The sequence below is a fragment of the Scyliorhinus canicula genome, chromosome 1, assembly GCF_902713615.1.
Source record: "Scyliorhinus canicula chromosome 1, sScyCan1.1, whole genome shotgun sequence".
Taxonomy (NCBI): Eukaryota; Metazoa; Chordata; class Chondrichthyes; order Carcharhiniformes; family Scyliorhinidae; genus Scyliorhinus; species Scyliorhinus canicula.
The window spans coordinates 191903388-191925201 of record NC_052146.1 but is presented as its reverse complement, the minus strand read 5'-3'; the positions used below and the strand labels follow the sequence as shown (position 1 = coordinate 191925201).

General features: G+C 46.5%; 1 protein-coding gene across 6 annotated transcripts in view; it reads right to left on the bottom strand.

Moving 5' to 3' along the window:
* Nucleotides 1–293: 293 nt before the first annotated feature.
* Nucleotides 294–21814, bottom strand: part of sash1a (SAM and SH3 domain containing 1a) — a 194808-nt gene continuing 173287 nt past the window's right edge. For all 6 annotated transcript variants that reach the window (XM_038805204.1, XM_038805214.1, XM_038805233.1 and 3 more), the window contains 6 exons: nucleotides 17451–17660; nucleotides 13590–13740; nucleotides 10401–10541; nucleotides 7474–8618; nucleotides 6239–6370; nucleotides 294–3028 (listed from right to left, as the gene is read on the bottom strand). In XM_038805204.1, the coding sequence (XP_038661132.1) occupies nucleotides 2954–3028; nucleotides 6239–6370; nucleotides 7474–8618; nucleotides 10401–10541; nucleotides 13590–13740; nucleotides 17451–17660 (1854 nt within the window). In that variant the 3' untranslated portion in view covers nucleotides 294–2953. The remainder of the gene's footprint in view (nucleotides 3029–6238; nucleotides 6371–7473; nucleotides 8619–10400; nucleotides 10542–13589; nucleotides 13741–17450; nucleotides 17661–21814) is intronic.

The following is a 21814-nucleotide window of genomic DNA, read 5'->3' as shown; positions in this document are numbered from 1 at the left end:
TCTCTGCTCTCCTGAGCATCCTCAATTTTAATTGCCCCAGCGCTAGTCACTGTGCATTCAGCTACCAAGGTGAATTTGCCCCTCTAAACCTCTCCACTTCCCTCCTTTGTGGTGCTACTATAAACCTACCTCTTCGATCAAGGTTGCAGTCATCTTCTCTCATATCTGCACATCTGGTGCAGTTTCATGTTTTGTTAATGCTCCAGTGAAGGTGCAATGAATAAGTTGTTATAATCTTGTTGGATTTGACCAGAAATGGGTAATTACACTTGCCTTTAAAGGAAAATCAAGAATTTCATCCAATTGTTACTTTATTGAAAAAATTTCAATATTATTCTGCTAAATGGAACAGGTAAGAATATTTACACATACATACCTTGCGTTACACGCAAGGTACACTTTTGATTGACTACACTTTATAAGAATGTTTTGTTACCGGTATGTTATAGTTACTTACATTGTTAAGGAAACATATAATAAGTTACTTAAATATTCTCAAATACACAAAGTGCATCAGTTTAATTTTGTGCTGCTTTTCAATATTTAAAATTTACTGTCAACATTTATAATGGGTTTTGGACTTTGACCAGATGTCCCGAGACGCACTATCCAATTCCTAAGTAACATCAAAGCCAAAAGGAGTATCAGAAGCTTATATTAAAAAAAAACACCCTGTCCATCACAAAAGAGCTTGCAGTATTGTTAAAATGCCAATGTGGTGGAAATATGATGCAACAACAAAAGAATTGGAGTTAGTTATATGGAATTCTTGTACATTGTGCAATAAATTTTGTTAGAGCAGTTGGACATCTGGGCCCTGAAATTCTGGGACAGCCAGGCTTGTAGACGGGAAAATGAAATTTGGATTGGGAGGGGGTGGCGGTGGGCAGGAAGGAGACTGGGACTAGGGGCAGAACCTGCTTCTGCTGGAATGTGCAATAGGCAGAGATTCTGGTCAGTGGAGGCTTCATCAAGGCTTGGGATCAGGGTGAGGGGGAGGGAGGAGGGGCATTGGCAGGGTCCGGCCTGACACGTCTCTGCTGACGCTATGGGAATGACTCTCCCTTGTGCCTTGCGTAAGGCCTAATGGAACATGTTCCAAAACTTGCCACGACCCCAGAGCCAAAGGTAAAGAAGATAGAGGGGTGGGACACCGTTGGCTGACCCTGAAATCGGGGCACGCGATCAGGCGGAGAATAGCTTCCGATGCCAAAATCGCGGCAGGCGCCGAATCACGATACTCCGCCTCCTAGAAAATGCCATCATTGCGACGCATGCCCCGCGTAGTTGCAACTGCATTTGCAACTCATTAGCAGGCCAACCTGCAATGCTCAGCCTCCGATGGGCAGAGTTCTGGATGGCGTGGTCCTGGTGTGGTGTCTGCGGAGAGAGGGCATACGGGCAGTGTCCAACACCGCCAGCTTTTGCCGACATTTACACCGCTGGCTGGGAGGCTTCTGTCAGGGCTGCTGGAGTATTTGGGGGTGGCCTGGAGGTGGGCTGTGGGGTCGGGGTGGACGGGGACACGGTCCAGCACAACCAGTGCCATCTTTTCGGCCGCGATCGGTGTGTGGGGGGTGTGTAGTCTACGCGCGGCTGCAGCTGGTCAGCCCTGCGCATGTCCATCACGGACCCGGCGATTCCCACAACGTTTTCCGTGTGTTCTGCTGGTGTTCCACGCGGCGCCAGTGCTAGCCCCCACCGGTAGCGGAATCCGTGCTGGTGTGGCGCCGGTTTATCGGACGTGGAACTCTACGGATCCTCTGCTGGCGTCAGCACTTAGACTCAGGAACGGAGAATCCAGCCCAGGATTTTTCTCCTTGGCCAGCAGGAGGCAGAGTGAGATTCTTGGAATTTTGGGGTCAAGGATAATGAGGAAAGGATTGGGAGACAATAGCAAGATGAAGCTCCAGTTGAACAGCTGGCACAGACATGGAAGTAAAAATGCTCCTGCTGTAACTGTAATTTCTAGGATTCTACAAAATAAACTACTCCTTGATCTGATGATCTGAAATATACATATATTATGAGAATAATATATCAGAATGTAAAGAATTATTTCTGGATCATCCTAATTCCTTTTCTACTTTATGGGATCCAAGTTCCACTGTAATTATAAGGCAACATACGATACAGAGTAGTGACGTGATACAGACAGGCCCAAAACTGACCAGAACACCTGACAACTTTGTACCATCACTAAATATTAAATGGATATATTTTAAATTTTAGCATTATGACACATTTTCACTTCGAGGATACTGTGAAGTTATAATGTTTGCTGAGAAAAGCAAAGCAAATACTGTCAGATAATAATCCAAGGAGTGCGAGGGGCCTTCATAGATTGAGTATGGGTCTAGAGTGGACAATGCAAGGGATCTTCGCAGTCCGAGTATGGGTCTCGAATGGACAGTGAGCGGGATCTCCTCACTGAGCATGGGTCTAGAATGGACCTGATTTGCAGTTCAAGTACTGTTTTGTACAATCTTGACACAGGACTCAAAAACTGGAAGTGATATTCTGAAACAGCAGTGGCTAATTTCAGTTGCTTGTAACCCAGTCAGAGCTAAACTGCCGCAGTGCCATGAGCTGGATGGAAGCCCTGCCTACGCAGCTACCCAGGAGCCGTTGGCCAGCCTGAAGAACAACCCACCCACCTCAAACAAGTTTACAGCCATATGTTCAATTTCACCCTGCTTCCTTTGCTTACTGTTTGAAATTTGTACCGCTGCTTTATTAACAGCTCCTGCAGTACAACGTCTATTAACAGATACAGAATGAAAGAACGAAGGACACCCACTGCACGTCTGTTTTCACGTAATGGCTACTCTGGTGATACGCTAGCTTTTAATTCCAACGGTCAAAATTTGCTTTCTAAATGAAGCCTTTATCTGATGCAGAGTGCTGTGTGAATTGTGGGGCACGGAATGACATACAGGCTGTCCTATGAAGATCAGCTCCTTGAAGACTCATTTGATATTTCTAGGGCTGTAGTTTTTCTGCTCATCTTGTCGCAGGAACTTGGAATCTAAACATCATATAAAGAAACAGCAAGTTAATAACTCTGGATGATGTCTCTAGGCCAGAGTAAGTAGCTAACATTTCAGAAAGTTTATTCAATGACTTGTCACCAAGGGATGCACGGACCAGGATGGATAGATATATTTCTGTTCTTGTTTTAAGGTAACTAATTCTGTTCTTACCTCTATACATTTCAATTACAAATTCCTACGTCTGCATATCATTCAAGGCGGCGGCAGCTCACCACCACCTTCTCAAAGACAACTAGGCCTAGCCAGCCATGGTCACATCCCACGAACAGATACAATTGGTCAGGACCAATGTAAACTTGCCACAGTGTGATCACTTCTATTTTTGAAAATTCATTCATGGGATGTGGGTGTTGCTGACTCGACCAACATTTTTTGTCCATCTCTAATAGCCCTCGAGACGGTGGTGGTGAGCAGTCTCCTTCAACTGCTGCAGTAGATACATCCCCAGTGCTGTTCAAGTGCTTTGCAAGCCAGAATGGTGGCTTTAAAGGGTGAACTTCCAGGAGGTGGTGTTGCCACACGTCTGCTGTCCTTCTAGACGGTAGCAGTCGTGGTTTGGAAGGTATTGTCTAAGGATCCTCGTTTATAAAAATTAATTTGTGGGATGTCGGCATCATTGGAAGGCCCAGCGCTTATTGCCCATTTCCAATTGCCCTTGAACTGAGTGGCTTGTTCGGCCATTTCAGAGGGCATTCAAGAATCAACCACATTGCTGTGGACCTGGAATCACATTTAGGCCAGACCAGCTAAGGAAAGAAAATTTCTAGGGACGGTGACACGGTAACACAGTGGTTAACACTGTTGCTTCACATTGCCGCCAGGGACCCAGGTTCGATTCCCGGCTTGGGTCACTGTCTGTGCAGAGTCTGCGCGTTCTACCAGTGTGTGCATGGGTTTCCTCTGGGTGCTCCGGTTTCCTCCCACAAGTTCCGAAAGACATGCTTGTTAGGTGAATTGGACATTCTGAATTCTCCCTCAGCATACCTGAACAGGCGTCGGAGTGTGGTGACATAGGGATTTTCATAGTAACTTCATTACAGTGTTAATGTAATCCTACTCGTGACACTAATAAAGGTTATTACTACTATTAGTGAACCAGATGGGAATTTACAACAACCAATATTGGTTAAATTGTCATCATTAGACTTTTAATTCCAGCTTTTCTTGGATTCAAATTTCACCATCTGCTGTGTTGGGATTTGAATCCGGGTCCCCAGAGCATTACCCTGGATGTCTGGATTACTAGTCCAGTGAGAGTACCACTACACCGCCATCTCCCTCAATGTTCCTGCAATGTATCTTACAGAAGGCACACACTGTGTGTCAGTGGTGGAGTAGCGGTATATTTCCAAGATGAATGGCGTATGGCTTGGAGGGGAACTTCCAGGTGGTGGTGTTCTGCTGCCCTCGTCCTAGATGCTAGTGGTTGTGAGTTTTAAAGGTGCTCTCTGTGGTGGCTTGGTAAGTTCATGCAGTGCATCTTGCGGATAGTATGCACTGCTGTCACTGTGCTTCAGTGTTAGAGCGAGTGAATGTTTGTGAATGGGATGCCAATCAAGTGGGCTGCTTTTTGTCCTGGATGGTGTAGACCTTAGAACATAGAACATAGAACAGTACAGCACAGAACAGGCCCTTCGGCCCTCAATGTTGTGCCGAGCCATGATCACCCTACTCAAACCCACGTATCCACCCTATACCCGTAACCCAACAACCCCCCCCCCCCTTAACCTTACTTTTATTAGGACACTACGGGCAATTTAGCATGGCCAATCCACCTAACCCGCACATCTTTGGACTGTGGGAGGAAACCGGAGCACCCGGAGGAAACCCACGCACACAGGGGGAGGACGTGCAGACTCCACACAGACAGTGACCCAGCCGGGAATCGAACCTGGGATCCTGGAGCTGTGAAGCATTTATGCTAACCACCATGCTACCCTGCTGCCCCTGAGCAGTTTTTGAGTGTTATTGGAAGTGCACTCATCCAGTGGGAAGTATGCCATCAAACCCCGGACTTGTTCTTTAATGGTGGACAGGCTTTGGCGAGTCAAAAGAGTTATTCTCTGTAGGATACTTAGCGTTTGACCTGCTCCTGTGGCCACAGTATTTATATGGATAGTCAAGTTCACTATCCGGTCAATGGTAACCCCCAGGATTCAGTGAGGGTAATGCCATTGAATGTCAAGGGTTGATGGTCAGATTTTCTCTTGTTTGAGATGGTCATTGCTTGGCACTTATGTGGTATGATTGTTACTTGCCATTTGTCAGCACGAGCCTGGATATTGTTCAGGTCTTGCTACATTTGGATATGGATTGCTTCAGTGTTTGAGGAGTCATGAACATCCGTACTTCTGACTTTATGATGGAAGGAAGGTAATTAATGAAGAAACTGAAGATGGTTGGGCCTAGGATACGACCGAGTAATGTTCTGGAATTGAGATGATTAACTTGTATCAAATATGACTCCAACCAGCAGAGAGTTTTCCCCGGTTCTCATTGATTCCAGTTTTGCTATGGCTCCTTGATGCCATACTCCGTCAAATGCTGCCTTGATGTCAAGGACTGACACTCTCATTCAGCTCTTTTGTCCATGTTTGAACCAAGGCTGCCCAAATAAAGCATCAATGAGATTATTGCTGGGAAAGTTTGATAAGCTGCTGATGACCCATTCCCTTCCCCAGAGAGCAGTGGAGTCGGAGTCACTGAATATTTTTATGCCCGAGTTAGATAGGTTCTTGACTGACAAGGGAGTTAAAGTTCCATCAGGGGTAGGGAGGATAGTAGAGGCCTTGTTCAGATCAGCCGTGATCATATTGAATGGTGGAGTAGGTGGAAATGGCTGAATGATCTACTCCTGCTCATAATTCATTTATCAGGGCGCAGCAAAAGAAAGTACAGTAATAAAAAGGAGAATACTTGGTGGGGTATTTCGTGGATTTTTTTCTTTAAAAATGCAGCCCTGCTGGTTTGTTTTGATTTGTGATTGTTTGTTGTGCGAAAATATAAATGCCTCAATAAAATATATTTTTTTGAACAATAGCAAATTATGTGAATAAATAGAACTGGGCGACAGGGCAACGGTGCCGATGGGCCGACTGGAGTTGGGGGGGGGGGGGGGGGGGGGGGAGGAGGGGGGCTACAATTTTTACTGACATGAAATTCAATTTATCAATTAAAACACTCACTGCCATTCGATGCTGCTTGCGGAGTTGTTTAACTCTCACGAGCTCCATTGCCATGGCCACATGCTCTGCAGTATATCCGATGTCTTCTGCATATCTTTGTATCAAGACTGTTGGAATTCCACATCTGCCATGCTAAAGCATCATAAAAAGACATAGTCACATCAGGAAGTAAGTTATGATGAATTTTAAATAACCATAATAAAAAATTGAGCAAGTTACTAATTCAGTGTTCCCCTGTTAGTTAATTCCTGATCAGCCAATTTGATTGGTATCTTTGTAGGCATATGGGGCGGAATTCTCCCCCCCCCACTCCCCGTCGGGTGGGAGAATCGCTGGGGCGCCGAGCGAGTCCCGCCACGCTGCCTCGGCACCCGCACGCGATTCTCCCACCCCCCCCCAAACCGGCGCGGCGAGATTCACGGCTGGCCGCTGGGAGAATCGCTGCTCGCCGTTTGTAACAGGCGAGCGGTGATTCTCCGGCCAGATGGGCCGAGCGGCCTGCCCAACACGACAGGTACCCGCCGGCGCCATCCACACCTGGTCGGTGCCGGTGGGATCAGCGCGGGAACGCTGGGGGGAGGGGCGCTCAAAAGGGGTCTGGCCTGCGATCGGTGCCCACCGATCGGTGGGCCGGCATCTCTGAAGGAGGACCTCCTTTCCTCCATCCATCGTCTTGTGGGGCGGCCACGGGGAGGACGGCAACCACACATGCGCGGGTTGGCGCGTAAATGACGCAGCACGGAGTGTCAAACACTCCGGTTTTCACTCCGGCGTCGGGACTTAGTCTCCCTGTGACAGCATTGAATATTTATTGGTGTGGAAACTGTCTTAGATGTTTAATGAGTTGTCATCATTGCTATTAACAAGTTGGGGCTGGGGGAATTCCAGGATCTCTGTCCCCACTGCCTGTGGCTCCAGATGCTGACCCTTTCTCAAATTGCGAGTTGGGTGTTTTGTGCCGGATGATTGCCCAGGATTGTCAGAATGGTTTCATGGCAATGTAATGTGGCGGTGAATGCTGAATCTCAGCGGTGTTGATCAGAATGTCTACTCCACTCAGACCCACCTTTCTAAGGCCCCCCACAGATATTTTCTGTCTCAAGTCTGCTCAGTGGATCACTTCTCCGTGTAATTCAACAGGAGATTCACACTCCCTTAAATTAGGCTAACTAACTCAGTACCGGCAATAAACAATAACACTTGTGCCCAAGAGGAATAATTAGCTTTGCTTGTACCTTGTCAGAGTAGGGCTGCTCTGTAAGATCAATTGCTTCTGATTCCAGTTTGTTTTCTATTAGCATTTCCAGTTCTACTTCTCTCCTCCAGGAGGCCTTTCTTCCGGATACAGTACACAACTTAACTCCCAGCTGTGGTGGACAGGCAGTCTCTGTCTGTGCAGCCTCTGATAAGCAAGGAGATTGAGTAGCCAGGGTTGCGTTGACCACCTCTGCAGTGGAACATTCAACGTGCAAGTTAGAGGCCACTCCATACCTACTGCCGCTGGAAGGGGTTGACTTGCTTAAAACATGAGGCACAGGATGGATACCATTTCTCATTTTCCCTCTGCATTTCTTGGCAGGCACTGGAGGTGGTTGGGACCTGTTTCTGGAATGTGCCCTGTTTTCGGTTGCAAGTGTCTTGCTTTCTGTTGAACTACAATTCTCAGCTCGCTCTCGATGTCCTTCTGTAAAATGGTGGTTCTGCTGAATTCTCGGAGGCATTGTGGGTTGATTGGGTAGGTTGCACTTTATAATTGAAGATGGGATTTTCTTTTCTTCGGAGAGCTGAAGTTGGTTGGACACCAGATCCTTTATGTGTGTAGTCTGGAGAACATTAGCATTGATTTGTGCGTGACATGTTTTTGCAGGCACACAAGGAACTGTACTTGGCCTGCAGAGCACACTTGCACCACAGCGGGGAGGCCTCTCGCAGGAAATTCTCGTGACTTCTGGCTGCATACTGCATTTGCCTTGCAGAGGCAGAGCAACACGAGTTCCCATTTCTGAGACAGTGTTTGATGGAGAACCAGCTTTGATGTGGAACTCATCTGAAGAGTGAGCTCTTGCTCTTTGCCATTGCCTTGGAATGCCACAGGCATGTGACAAGTCCTCAAAACTTACGCTGACCCGCAACTTTTGGCAACTTGTCCTTTTGAGGGGCATTGAATGCCCATGATAACTAAAATGTCTGTAGACTGCCTTTAGGGAACTACATGGGACCCGAGGCTTAGTGTTATGTTTCTCTTTATCTCTTCCAATGTGTAAATTCTCAATAGATTTTGCAAGGTGAAGTGCTGGACAGTTTGCTGGGCAACTGGACTGCGTCCCAAGGTTTGCCGATGACCCTGTGGCCACTAGTGGCCAAGATTTCCTGCTTTTTCCTAAAGGCAAGTAAAACCAGTTAAGAGTTTTCTGAAAATGCAAACACAAACTCAGTTAAAAGCAGCCGCCTCTAACTGACGGCAGGAACAGTGCTCGGCTGGCAACTTTAGCTCAGTTGCACCAGTCACTCGCATCTCAGTTCGAGTTCAGTTTGGTAATGGATATGGAGCAAAAGTGGAAAAATGGAATTGAGATTATAAGGCGTCCTTCCTGTTTATTCCCCTATTTTCCCTTTTTTTATTTTGCCGTTATCATTTTTGATCCATGGATGATTAATGGACATGCATCTTTAAGTCAAGCAGCAGAGAGAATGAGGAATTTAGAAGTTACAGGGGAGAACACTGCTGATCACTGCTAGTTTGAACAGGAGCTTCAGACTTGTCGGCACCAGAGAGAGAGAGAGATCGGGAGGGACTCTGTTTGATTGATTGGCTGGTGGCCAATGAATTGGTCAAAAGGCCGTACTCTGCCTGGTACAAGTGGTGATTGGATCATATCCCAATGGAATGATTTTGAGAGTCCCAAGGAGCTCAGCTCGACTCCTGGATACACAAAGACAAGGACCTCTCTCTCTCTCCAGAAAGGCTGTGAGTGCTGTACTCCTGGAGCTGCAGAGAACCTGCATCTACAGGAAAACCATTACACGCTGCAAACAAAGAGAAGAACCTTCTCTCTCTCTTTCCAGAAAGGCTGTGAATAATAATAGATAATGGCAAACCAGTTGTACTCTTTATACTTCTTGCTATTAATAAAATTGTGTTTACATTTACAAACCGGGTGACTGCAATTATTGGGCAGCCAAGGGCCAAAGACCTTGGGTATTGTGATTCTGAGTCAAGTGGGGCCGAAATTGACTACGCACTAGCCCAGGGTGTTGTAGCAAGATGTGGATCAGACATGATCTAACTGAATGCAGAGCAGGTTTGAATGGCCTCCTACTGTACCCGCAAGCTTTTCCTGCCCACCATTTTCATATGCTTGCCTATATAAACACAAATCCCTTCTCTTCAATTTGCAACAACACCAAACAAAACTCTTGCAGGAGGAGTCTCCTGTGTCCCTGCTTAACAAGCATTGGTGCTTCTGAACAGCATGGGGACAAGTTCTCACAACTGTAGCCAACCCTCAGAATTTAGCAGGTTCTCCTTTTATAGGTCCATCCTCAAAATGGGAGAAATTCAATGGGGTTGGAGGGCGTCAACATATGCAATCCGAGTGAATCATTTATTCAGTCCCTTGGCCTAGTGTTCTCCTCGGAGAACAGGAGGCAAGGAGGCGTTCCCCTCCCCCCGACTGAGGGAAATCTTGCTCACATGGATGCACCAAGGACCTTTTGGAATAGCTTCCACTGAATCTTCCTTGAGACATGATTCACAAGATCTCCACACAGTTATTTGTTTGTCTTTCTTGTTGCATTACCTTGTCAGTCCAAAGGCTGTAAACATCAAAGAGAGAAAAACAAAGATGCTCCAACATCCACATTTTAAAATTTTGGTCTTATTAAAGTGCTCTCCCCCGAGATCTATCCCTTGAAATCTATCAGATTTATTAACTGGAATGCATGGCAGATGGTCCAGCAAAATACTAAATTTTTTCTCAGAAGGGCAGCAGAGGGTTTTAGTTCATTGCCTCATCCTAAAAGATGGCACCTCCAACAGTGCGGCAGACTCATCAGTACTGCACTGGAGCATTAACATGCGTTGTGTACTCAAGTGCCTGAGAATGTGAGTGCCTTATCTGGAGAAGATAATTGCTTTAGAGTTAGTTTTAGTCACCCATACCATTCTCAGGATAGCCACTCTCCTCAAAGCAGCCTGAATCCCATGGAGCCCGTCTGTGCAGGTCTGAATCAATGTGCTTGGAAAGGTGGGGCAAGATCTCCCGAGAGGCACATTCACCAGCTGGATCTTTATCACTGTTACCTATGGGAAGAAAATATTAAAGGCTGGTTAATGCTGAGAGTACAACTGTGCAAATAAAGCAGAGGTGTAAAAGACATAATGAAAACAATCAGTAAACACAATTAGTGTCAGTTGCTAAGTAGTGAAATTCTTCTTTATTTTATTGTATGATGAGTTTAATTTACATTAGTTTAGCTGCTCAATAGTAGGAACTACTACGAGGTGATTTGTGTGCTAGTTGTGTTGAGCCGGTCTCTGCCTTATTACTTGGCTCTCGGACGGTGTTAGATGACTCCACTAACTGACTCCCCGTGTACTTCCTCGGAGTGAGCGGCAACGGGGCTTTCACCAAAGCACTCAGGCTTGTTCCCTTGCAAGGCACCTCCTGTAACCTGACCCAGTCCGCCTCCTCCCCCTCCCCCCATCGCCCCACATTCTCCAGCCAATAATAATGTAACACGTTCGGGAGCGCCAACCCTACTTCCTGCCTCTGCCGTTGCAACAAGGCCCTCCTCACCCGTGGCACCTTCCCTGCCCACAGAAATTCCGAGGATAGCCCATCAACCTTCCGATAAAAAGGCCTTGGGATAAAAATCAGGAGGGACTGAAACACAAACAAGAACCTTGGCAGCACATTCATCTTCACCACCTGCACCTTTCCCACCAATGTCAGGTGCAGCCTATCCCACCTTTTAAGGTCCCCGCTTGATCTCCTCCACCAACCCCATCAGGTTCCACCTATCACTGTGGCCCACTCATGCTTTACCTGGATCCTTTGGTACTGAAACCGCTCCTCTGCCACTTTAAATGGCAATGTCCCTGCCACACAGCATTCACCAGAAACACCTCACTATTACCTACATTCAATTTATTTATTTAATTAATTTATTGTTTGAATTTAGAGTACTCAATTCTTTATGTCTAGTTAAGGGCCAATTTAGTGTGGCAATTAACTGGATCTGCACATCTTTTTGGGTTATGGGGGTAAGACCCACGCAGACACGGGGAGAATGTGCAAACTCCACACGGGCAATGATCCGGGGCCAGAATCGAGCCCAGATCCTCAATACCGTGAGGCAGCTGTACTAAACACTGCACCACCGTGCCGCTCTTCCCTACATTCAATTTATAACCTGAAAAAGCCCCAAACCTCTCCAGTGAACCCATGATTCTTCCCTTGCTTTCCAATGGGTCCAACACGAACAACAACAGTTCTTCGGAGTACGACACCCGGTGCTCTCTGCCACCCCTCACAATCCCCGCCACTCATGGGAAGCACTAAGTGCAATCACCAAGTACTCAATCGGCAATGCAAACAACAGCGGCAACAGCGGGCACCCCTGCCACGTCCCCCTATACAATCCAAAATACCTTGAGCTCGTCTGATTCGTTCGCAAACTTGCCAGGGGGATGCATACAACAACTGAACACACGCCACAGATCTCAGCCCAAACCCAAACCTCCCCAGAATCTCAAACAGGTACCTCCACTCTGCCCAGCCAAAGGCCTTCTCCGTGTCCATGGACACCATCACCTCCTGCACTTGCATTCAGATTACATTCAGCAACCTCCTAATATTTCGACAGAGCTGCCTCCCCGTCACAAAATCGGTTCAGTCTTCCAAAACCACCTGTGGCGATGGACACCTTCTCATCTACACCTTGGACTTTCACATCTGTATTCAGCAGCAAGATGGGCCTATAGGATCTGCACTACAATGGATCCTTACCCTTTTTTGGGGATCAGAAAAATTGCCACCAGCGCCAACGTAGCCAGCAACGACTCCATTTCCATCGCTTCACTAAACATGCCCAATAGGTGGGGGCCTAACTCCGTCCTGAACAGCTTATAAGATTCCATTAGTTATACTGGAGGAGTTAACTCACAGAGTTGTTCTGCTTGATTTTTATTAAATCTCTGTGAGAAAGCAACTGAGGAGAGGTTTGGGTGAAGCCAGTCACATGCAATCTCTGTGCATTGTGGAAGCTCCTGGATAACCACACTTGCAGCAATTATCTTCCACTGCTTGGTTTTCCGAAGTTGAGGAAAAGCTGGTGGCACTCTGTTGCATACAGGAGGCTGAAGGATTGTTGTAATGCGCCTTGGAGGGACAGGCCGGAACGAGATGGCAGGAAGGGAATGAGACGAGTATCCATTTGGACAGGAAGAAACAGAGGCCATGTCAACATTGAAGGTTAGAAAGCTGGATGAAGGGAAGGGTGATTAAGGATATGGGATTCGGAATATTTGCATTCCTGGAAGGACATGTTGTCAAATGTTCCCATTTTGTAATTTCTATGAGGTCGCACAAAATCAAAAATAAAGAATTAAGGGAATCATAGAATTTACAGTGCAGGAGGCGGCCATTTGACCCATCGAGTCTGCACCGGCCCCTGGAAAGAGCACCTCACTTAAGCCCACACCTCCACCCTATCGCCGTAACCAAGTAATCTCATCTAACCATTTTGGACACTAAGGTCAATTTAGCATGGCCAATCCACCTAACCTGCACATCTTTGGACTGTGGTAGGAAACCGGGGCACCCGTAGGAAACAAACGCAGACACGGGGAGAACGTGCAGACTACACAGACAGTGACCCAGCAGGGAATCGAACCTGGACCCTGGAGCGGTGAAGCAACTGAGCTGACCACATGTGCTACCGCGCTGCCCTATTAGGATTAGGAGATTTTTTCTGTTTTCCACAAAGAAGGTTATCTACCAGAAACATGGGCACAGTGAATCTATAAAAAGAGCAACTATTTGAAAAATAACATTTCATGTATGTGCAGAGCAATAGGGACTCGCAGAATTAGCCAAGCGGTTTCCTCCCATACTGCAGAAATCTAACGTTACACCTAGAGAACATTTAACTTGACGAGCAGTGTTATTCAAAAAGGAATCGATTGCGTTTTGTGCATTTGAGATGTTTCAGCATCTCCAAAAAAATCCAACGCTTCCTCTATTTCATTAACATTAACTGAGGCGATGCAGCAATAAATTTATTCCTCGCCTCTTGCCTCAACAGTATGACTGCAACTTTTACTACCAAATAAAGGCATTGCTCTTACTGTCATATTCGTGCAAGAGCTCGACGGCCGTCAGCAGTCGGGATCTGTGCTGCGGCTCCAGAATGTTCAGTTCGTCCAAGTCCTCCTCTTGCAGCAGCTTGAACGTGTCCAGGTCCTCGTACCCATTCAATAGCAGAGTCGGCATGTGTTGCTGTAAACGTTAAAGACAAGAGTGATGGTGACTATTAAATGGGGGCAGTGAGGGAGGTCAGGGGAGATCAGAGAGCCTCCTGGGCAACATGGTGACACAGTGGTTAGCACTGCCACCTCACAGAGCCAGGGACCTGGGTTCAATTTTAATTGCGTGGCTGTGTGTGTGGAGTTTGCACGTTCTCCCCGTGTCCTCCCACAGTCCAAAGATGTGCAGGTTAGGTGGATTAGCCATGCTAAATCGCCCCTTAGTGTCAAAGGTTAGATGGGGTTACAGGGATGGGGCGAGGGAGTGGGCATAGATAGGGTGTTCTTTCAGAGGACTAGTGCAGACTCGATGGGCCGAATGGTCTCCTTCTGCACTGTAGAGATTCTATGACCTTCTCAATGGTGTGCTCCTGGGGCATAGTGGCCAGGTCAGATGGCCTACCATGCATCTCGCCCTGGGGCCTGACAGGAGAGTGGGAGGAATTTGTAGAATTATGGGTTGATAAAGGAAAGGCAGAATGGATTTGTTAAAACCAAATCATGTTACACTTTGATGAATTAACAGAGAGGATTGATGAGGGATGTGAAGTTGAAATTTTGGAACTAACCAGAATGGGGTTAAAGTGGCACATATTGGGCAAGGGACAGAAAATAAAGAGTACTGTAGTGGTGAACTTGTTGTCTTTTCAACTGCAGGAGATATGCAGTGGATGTTTCCCAGGATTGGTATTACCATCACTGCCCTTTTCTTACAGATATTAATGACCGATTTTTGGGCATACAGAGAATATGACAGATGGCACAGATCTCAAATGTACTAAACAGTGATGAGGATACTAATGGACATTAGGAAGGCACAGGCGGACCGGTGAAATGGGCTGACGCATGGCTGAAGAAATTTAATGCATGTTTGATGAAACTTAACGTAGGGAAGTGCTTCATTTTGGTAGGTAAAATAATGGCGTGCAGGAGCAAAGAAAATTTGGGGTGTAGTCTTGCAGGTGATAGAAAAATTTTAGAAAGCTGTTAAACTGCCATGTGGAATCTTTGGTTTTATAAATCGATTACAAAAGCAAGGAAGTTATGCTAAACATTGATAGGACATTGGTTAGGCCCCCAGCTGGAGTATTGTGGTGAATCCTGGGTACCACACTTCAGGAAGGATGGTTTGGCGAGGTCAGAGAAGTGATTTACTGGAACAGTACCTGGATTAAAGACTTCAGTAACTTGGAAGACTAGAAAAATTGGGGTTGTTTTCTTAAAGCAGAGAAGATGAACAGAGATTTGATAGAGGTGTTTGAAGTCAAGGATGGGGTAAATAAGGAGTAACGGTTTCCTAATGGTAGAAGGATCAGGAACCAAAACTTAATTGTCAAAAGAACAAGAGGTGACATGAAGACTTTTTTCTAAACCATGCGAGTTATGATGATCTGGAATAACTTGGATAAATAATTCCTTCACGGTCGCCAAGCCAAAATTCTTGAACTCCCTGACAGCACTCTGGTGTACCTACACGATATGGGCTGAAATCATAGAATCATAGAATTTACAGTGCAGAAGGAGGCCATTCAGCCCATCGAGTCTGCACCGACTCTTGGAAAGAGCACCCTACCCAAGGTCAACAACTCCACCCTATCCCCATAGCCCAGTAACCCCACCCTATCCCCATAACCCAGTAACCCCACCCTATCCCCATAACCCAGTAACCCCACCCAACACTAAGGGCAATTTTGGACACTAAGGGCAATTTATCATGGCCAATCCACCTAACCTGCACATCTTTGGACTGTGGGAGGAAACCGGAGCACCCGGAGGAAACCCATGCACACACGGGGAGGATGTGCAGACTCCGCACAGACAGTGACCCAAGCCAGAATCGAACCTGGGACCCTGGAGCTGTGAAGCGATTGTGCTATCCACAATGCTACCGTTGAAATGGTGCAAGGCAGCTCACCACCACCTTCCGATGCCTGCGTCCTTTGAATGAACAAAAATAAATTGAAGGGACTATGGGAAAGAGCAGGTACTGGATCTAATTGAGTGGCTTTTTCAAAGAGCTTCTATGAGCACAATGGGCGAATGCACTGTATATCATTTTATGATTCTAATTTCTATCATGTCTGTTCCTGGGCTTGCCATGCAAGTTGGAGGACCTTTTAATCAGCAGGCTCCTGGGACCTTGTGGGCAACTTTGACAACCCCCTCTAGATCAGCTACTGGGCAAGTTGTAGGACCTTCTCATAGACCTGCCCCTGGGGCCCAGTGGAAAGGCCTAAAGAGCCTTTCAGAACTTTGTTGTTGTTGAGATGGAAATAGCATGGAGTCCTAAATATGTCATTGGACCAGTATTTCAATACATTCAGACGGCTCTTGCCAGATTTTGGTGGGAGGCCAAGTCACCTTATCTTTTTTTTTAAATTCAGAGTAGCCAACTATATTTTTTTCCAATTAAGGGGCAATTTAGTGAGGCCAATCCACCTAACCTGCAGATCTTTGGGTTGTGGGGGTGAAACCCACACAGGCATGGGGAGAATGTGCAAACTCCACATGGACAGTGACCCAGGGCCGGGATTCAAACCCAGGTCCTCAGTGCTGCAGTCCCAGTGCTAACCACTGCGCCGCATGCCACCTTAACTTAAGGCCCTCTCCAAAATGTTACCGAGCTATTTCAATCCTTATCTCATTGTTCTGATACTGAGACATAAATAGAACATAGAAAGATTGAAAATAGGAGCTGGAGTTGCTATTCCCCCTCTTCGCGTCTGCCCTGCCATTCATTATGATCATGGCTGATCATCCAACTCAGTAATCTGTTCCTGCGTCCCACTTTATCCTTTGATCCCTTCAGCCCAAGAGCTAAATCTAACTCCTTCTTGAAAACATACAATGTTTTGGCCTCAACTACTTTCTGTGATAGCGAATACCACAGGTTCACCACTCTCTGGGCGAAGAAATTTCTTCTCATCTCAGCCCTAAATGGTTTACTCCGTATCCTTAGACCGTGACCCCTGGTTCTGGACTCCCCTCATCATCAGGAACATCTTTCCTGCATCTACTCTGTCTAGTCCTGTTAGAATTTTATAGGTTTCTAGGAAATTTCCCCTCACATTCTTCTAAACTCCAGCGAATATAATCTCAACTGACTTAATCTCTCCTCATGCATCAGTCTCACCATCACAGGAATCAGTCTGGTAACCCTTCGCTGCACTCCCTCTATAGCAGGAACATCCTTCCTCAGATAAGGAAACCAGAACTGCACACAGTATTCCACGTGTGGTCTCACCAAGGCCCTGCATAATGTAGAAAGACACTCCTGCTCTTGAACTCGAATCCTCTTGCTATGAAGGCCAACATACCATTTGCCTTCTTTACTGCCTGCTGCACCTGCATGCTTACTTTCAATGGCTGGTGTACAAAGACACCCAGGTCTTGTTGCACATTCCCCTCTCTCAATCTATATCCATTCAGAAAAAAATTAGTCCTCCTGTTTTTGCTATCAAAGTGGAGATAACCTCACATTTACCTACGTTATACCGCATGTGCTTTACATCTGTCTGCTCTCTCAACTTGTTCCTCACCATTCACCAGAAAATTACGTTTATGAAATTACCATCAAATTTAGGGTTCTGTTCTGTAAACTCAAAAACTTTCTTTCCCTGGGAGGATTGCACTATTGCGGCTTTGTCGAATAAGGGTGCAGTTAGAGTAAGTGAAGAAACTAACCTGTAGACCAATACGTTGGAGGAGCTCCTGAACAGTTTTGGGTTTTGGATGTTTGCCTCCCCGTCTCCTCCTCCTTGGTCTTTTAGGTTTCTCCACTTCCTCATTCACAATATCCATGTAGATGAATTTGAATGTTCCAACTTTATTGTTCAACAGGCCCATCCACGTCCCTCCTGGGGGTTTGCTGATTATATCTATAATATCTCCTTTCTGTAAAACAGGTTAACAGATCATCATTATTTTCTGTGAGACGTACCAAGAGAAAATGCGGAGATTGTACTAAAAAGCTTGTGTATTTACAGACTGCATTAATACAGAGACTTTCACAGCATCAGACATCGCAAAGGCCCTCACAATCAAGTATTGTTGCTGTTATACGGTAAGAAATCATAGACCCCTATAGTGCAGAAGGAGGCCCTTTGGCCCATTGAGACTGCACCGACCCTCTGAAAGAGCACCCCACCTAGGCCCCACTCCCCTGCCCTATCCCTGTAACCCCACCTAACCTGCACATTTTTGGACACTAAGGGGCAATTTTGCATAACCAATCCACCAGGAATGAGGGAATGTGGTTATATAGAGAGATTAACGAAGCTAGGATTGTTCTCCTCAAAGCAAAGAAGGTTAAGATAAAACCTAATGATAACATTAAAATAATGAGGGGTAAGGAGAAACTATCGTCTCTAGCAAGTGGGTTGGCAACCAGAGATAATGGGCGGAATTCTCCACAATGGCCGACGCCTTCGTGAAACCCAGAGTGTTTCACGACGGCATCGGAGGCCACTCCTCGCCCCCTATTCACCCCCCCCCCCCTTAGGGGCTGCTAGGAGCGGCGTTTCGTCAAACTCGGCCGCCGGGCGGTGCACCAAGAATGACGCGGCCGGCAGCGCCTAATGACGTCAGCCGCGCATGCGCAGGTTGGCCGGCTCCAACCCGCACATGAGCGGTTGCCGTCTTCCCCTCCACTGCCCCGCAAGACGAGGTGGCTTGATCTTGCGGGGGGGGGGTGGAGGGGAAAGAGTGCGTCTCTTGGAGACGCCGGCCCGACGATCGGTGGGCACCGATCGCGGGCCAGTCCCCTCCCGAACACAGCCGTGGTGCTCAATCCCCTCTCCGCCCCCCACAGGCCCCAAACTCACCTTTCGCACGCTGTTCACGCCGGCAGCGACCAGCTGTGGCTGCCGCCGGCGTGAACAGGTCGGGAACGGCAGGCCGCTCGGCCCATCCGGGCCGGAGAATCGCCGGTCGCCGTGAAAAACAGCGACCCGCGATTCTCCGAGCGGCATGTCGCAAAACGCGACACGGCATTTGGGGGGGGGGGGGGTGCAAGAGCGGCCCTCCCGCGATTCTCCCACCCGGCCTGGGGAGCGGAGAATCGCGCCCCATAGACTTCAAATAACAGGCAAAATAATAGGAGAAATGTTGTTAAAATCTGTAATGCACAAGATGACCAAGTGGTGGTGTTGGATTCCACAGAAACTAATGAAAGGCAATTGAACATATACTTGAAGAGGCCTAATTTGCAGGGTTGTAGGGAAAAAAAGCGACCACCCGTCCAAATCGGACAGCTCTTTCAAAGAGCCAGCACAGAAATGAGCCGGCCAAATGACTCCTGCCCACTGTGATTCTACAACTCAGCAAGGTTAATTTGACAGAACCTTCCAATTCTATTATCTCTTGTCACCAAGATGGACAACACAGTAATATCACAGGAGCAAGTACGTCACCATCTTTGGTTCGATTCCCGTCTTGGGTCACTGACTGTGCAGAGTCTGCACGTTCTCCCTGCATCTGCGTGGGTTTACTCTGGGTGCTCCGGTTTCCTCCCACAAGTCCCGAAAGACGTGATGTTAGGCGAATTGGATATTCTGAATTCTCCCTCAGTGTACCCGAACAGGCGCCGGAATGTGGCCTCTCGGGGATTTTTACAGTAACTTAATTGCAGTGTTAATGTACGTAAGCTTACTTGTGACAATAAAGATTAATATCTTTCGTTGTTGCTGGTCAGAATCCTTAAATTGCCCACCTAATGCCATTGCAGGAGAATGTGGTTTAAGAAGCAAAAGAATAAAAATAGAAAGAATGGCTTAGAACCTTGTTAGGACACTGGTTAGACCCCAACTGGAGTATTGTGGTGAATCCTGGGTACCACACTTCAGGAAGGATGGCTTGGCGAGGTGGGAGAAGCGATTTCCTGGAACGATACCTGGATTAAGGACTTCAGTTACTTGGAAGACTAGAAAGCTCGGCCCATCAAGTCTGCACCAGCCCTCTGAAAGAGCAGCTGGCCTAGGTCCACTGCTCCACCCTATCCCTCTAACCCCATATCCACACCGAACTTTTGGGCAATTTAGTCAACCATTGACACTAAGGGGCAATTTAGCATAGCCAATGCACCTAACCTGCCCATCTTTCGACTGTGGGAGGAAACCAGGAATAGTAAGGCGAAAAAGTCACTGATAGGAGTAGTCTATAGGCTACCAAATAGTAATGTTATGGTGGGGCAGGCAATAAACAAAGAAATAACTGATGCATGTAGAAATGGTACAGCAGTTATCATGGGGGATTTTAATCTACATGTCGATTGGTTTAACCAGGTCGGTCAAGGCAACCTTGAGGAGGAGTTTATAGAATGTATCCGCGATAGTTTCCTAGAACAGTATGTAATGGAACCTACGAGGGAACAAGCGGTCCTAGATCTTGTCCTGTGAAATGAGACAGGATTGATTCATGATCTCATAGTTAGGGATCGTCTCGGAAGGAGCGATCACAATATGGTGGAATTTAAAATACAGATGGAGGGAGAGTGAGAAAGTAAAATCAAATACTAGTGTTTTGTGTTTAAACAAAGGAGATTACAAGGGGATGAGAGAAGAACTAGCTAAGGTAAACTGGGAGCTAAGACTTTATGGTGGAACAGTTGAGGAACAGTGGAGAACCTTCCAAGCGATTTTTCACAGTGCTCAGCAAAGGTTTATACCAACAAAAAGGAAGGACGGAATAAAGAGGGAAAATCGACCGTGGATATCTAAGGAAATAAGGGAGAGTATGAAATTGAAGGAAAAAGCATATAAAGTGGCAAAGATTGCTGGGAGATTAGAGGACTGGGAAATCTTTAGGGAGCAACAGAAAGCTACTAAAAAAGCTATAAAGAAGAGTAAGATAGAGTATGAGAGTAAACTTGCTCAGAATATAAAAAGAGACAGTAAAAGTTTTTACAAATATATAAGACAAAAAAGAGTGGCTAAGGTAAATATTGGTCCTTTAGAGGATGAGAAGGGAGTTTTAATAATGGGAGATGAGGAAATGGCTGAGGAACTGAACAGGTTTTTTGTGTCGGTCTTCACAGTGGAAGACACAAATAACATGCCAGCGACTGATAGAAATGAGGCTATGACAGGTGAGGACCTTGAGAGGATTGTTATCACTAAGGAGGGAGTGATGGGCAAGCTAATGGGGCTAAAGGTAGACAAGTCTCCTGGCCCTGATGGAATGCATCCCAGAGTGCTAAAAGAGATGGCTAGGGAAATTGCAGATGCACTAGTGATAATTTACCGAAATTCACTAGACTCTGGGGTGGTCCCGGTGGATTGGAAATTAGCAAACGTGACGCCACTGTTTAAAAAAGGAGGTAGGCAGGAAATTATAGGCCAGTGAGCTTAACTTCGGTAGTAGGGAAGATGCTGGAATCTATCATCAAGGAAGAAATTGCGAGGCATCTGGATAGAAATTGTCCCATTGGGCAGACGCAGCATGGGTTTGTAAAAGGCAGGTCATGCCTAACTAATTTAGTGGAATTTTTTGAGGACATTACCAGTGCAGTAGATAACGGGGAGCCGATGGATGTGGTATATCTGGATTTCCAGAAAGCCTTTGACAAGGTGTCACACAAAAGGTTGCTGCATAAGATAAAGATGCATGGCATTAAGGGTAAAGTAGTAGCATGGATAGAGGATTGGTTAATTAATAGAAAGCAAAGAGTTGGGATAAATGGGTGTTTCTCTGGTTGGCAATCAGTAGCTAGTGGTGTCCCTCAGGGATCCGTGTTGGGCCCACAATTGTTCACAATCTACATAGATGATTTGGAGTTGGGGACCAAGGGCAATGTGTCCAAGTTTGCAGATGACACTAAGATGAGTGGTAAAGCAAAAAGTGCAGCGGATATTGGAAGTCTGCAGAGGGATTTGGATAGGTTAAGTGAATGGGCTCGGGTCTGGCAGATGGAATACAATGTTGACAAATGTGAGGTTATCCATTTTGGTAGGAATAACAGCAAACGGGATTATTATTTAAACGATAAAATATTAAAGCATGCCGCTGTTCAGAGAGACTTGGGTGTGCTAGTGCATGAGTCACAGAAGGTT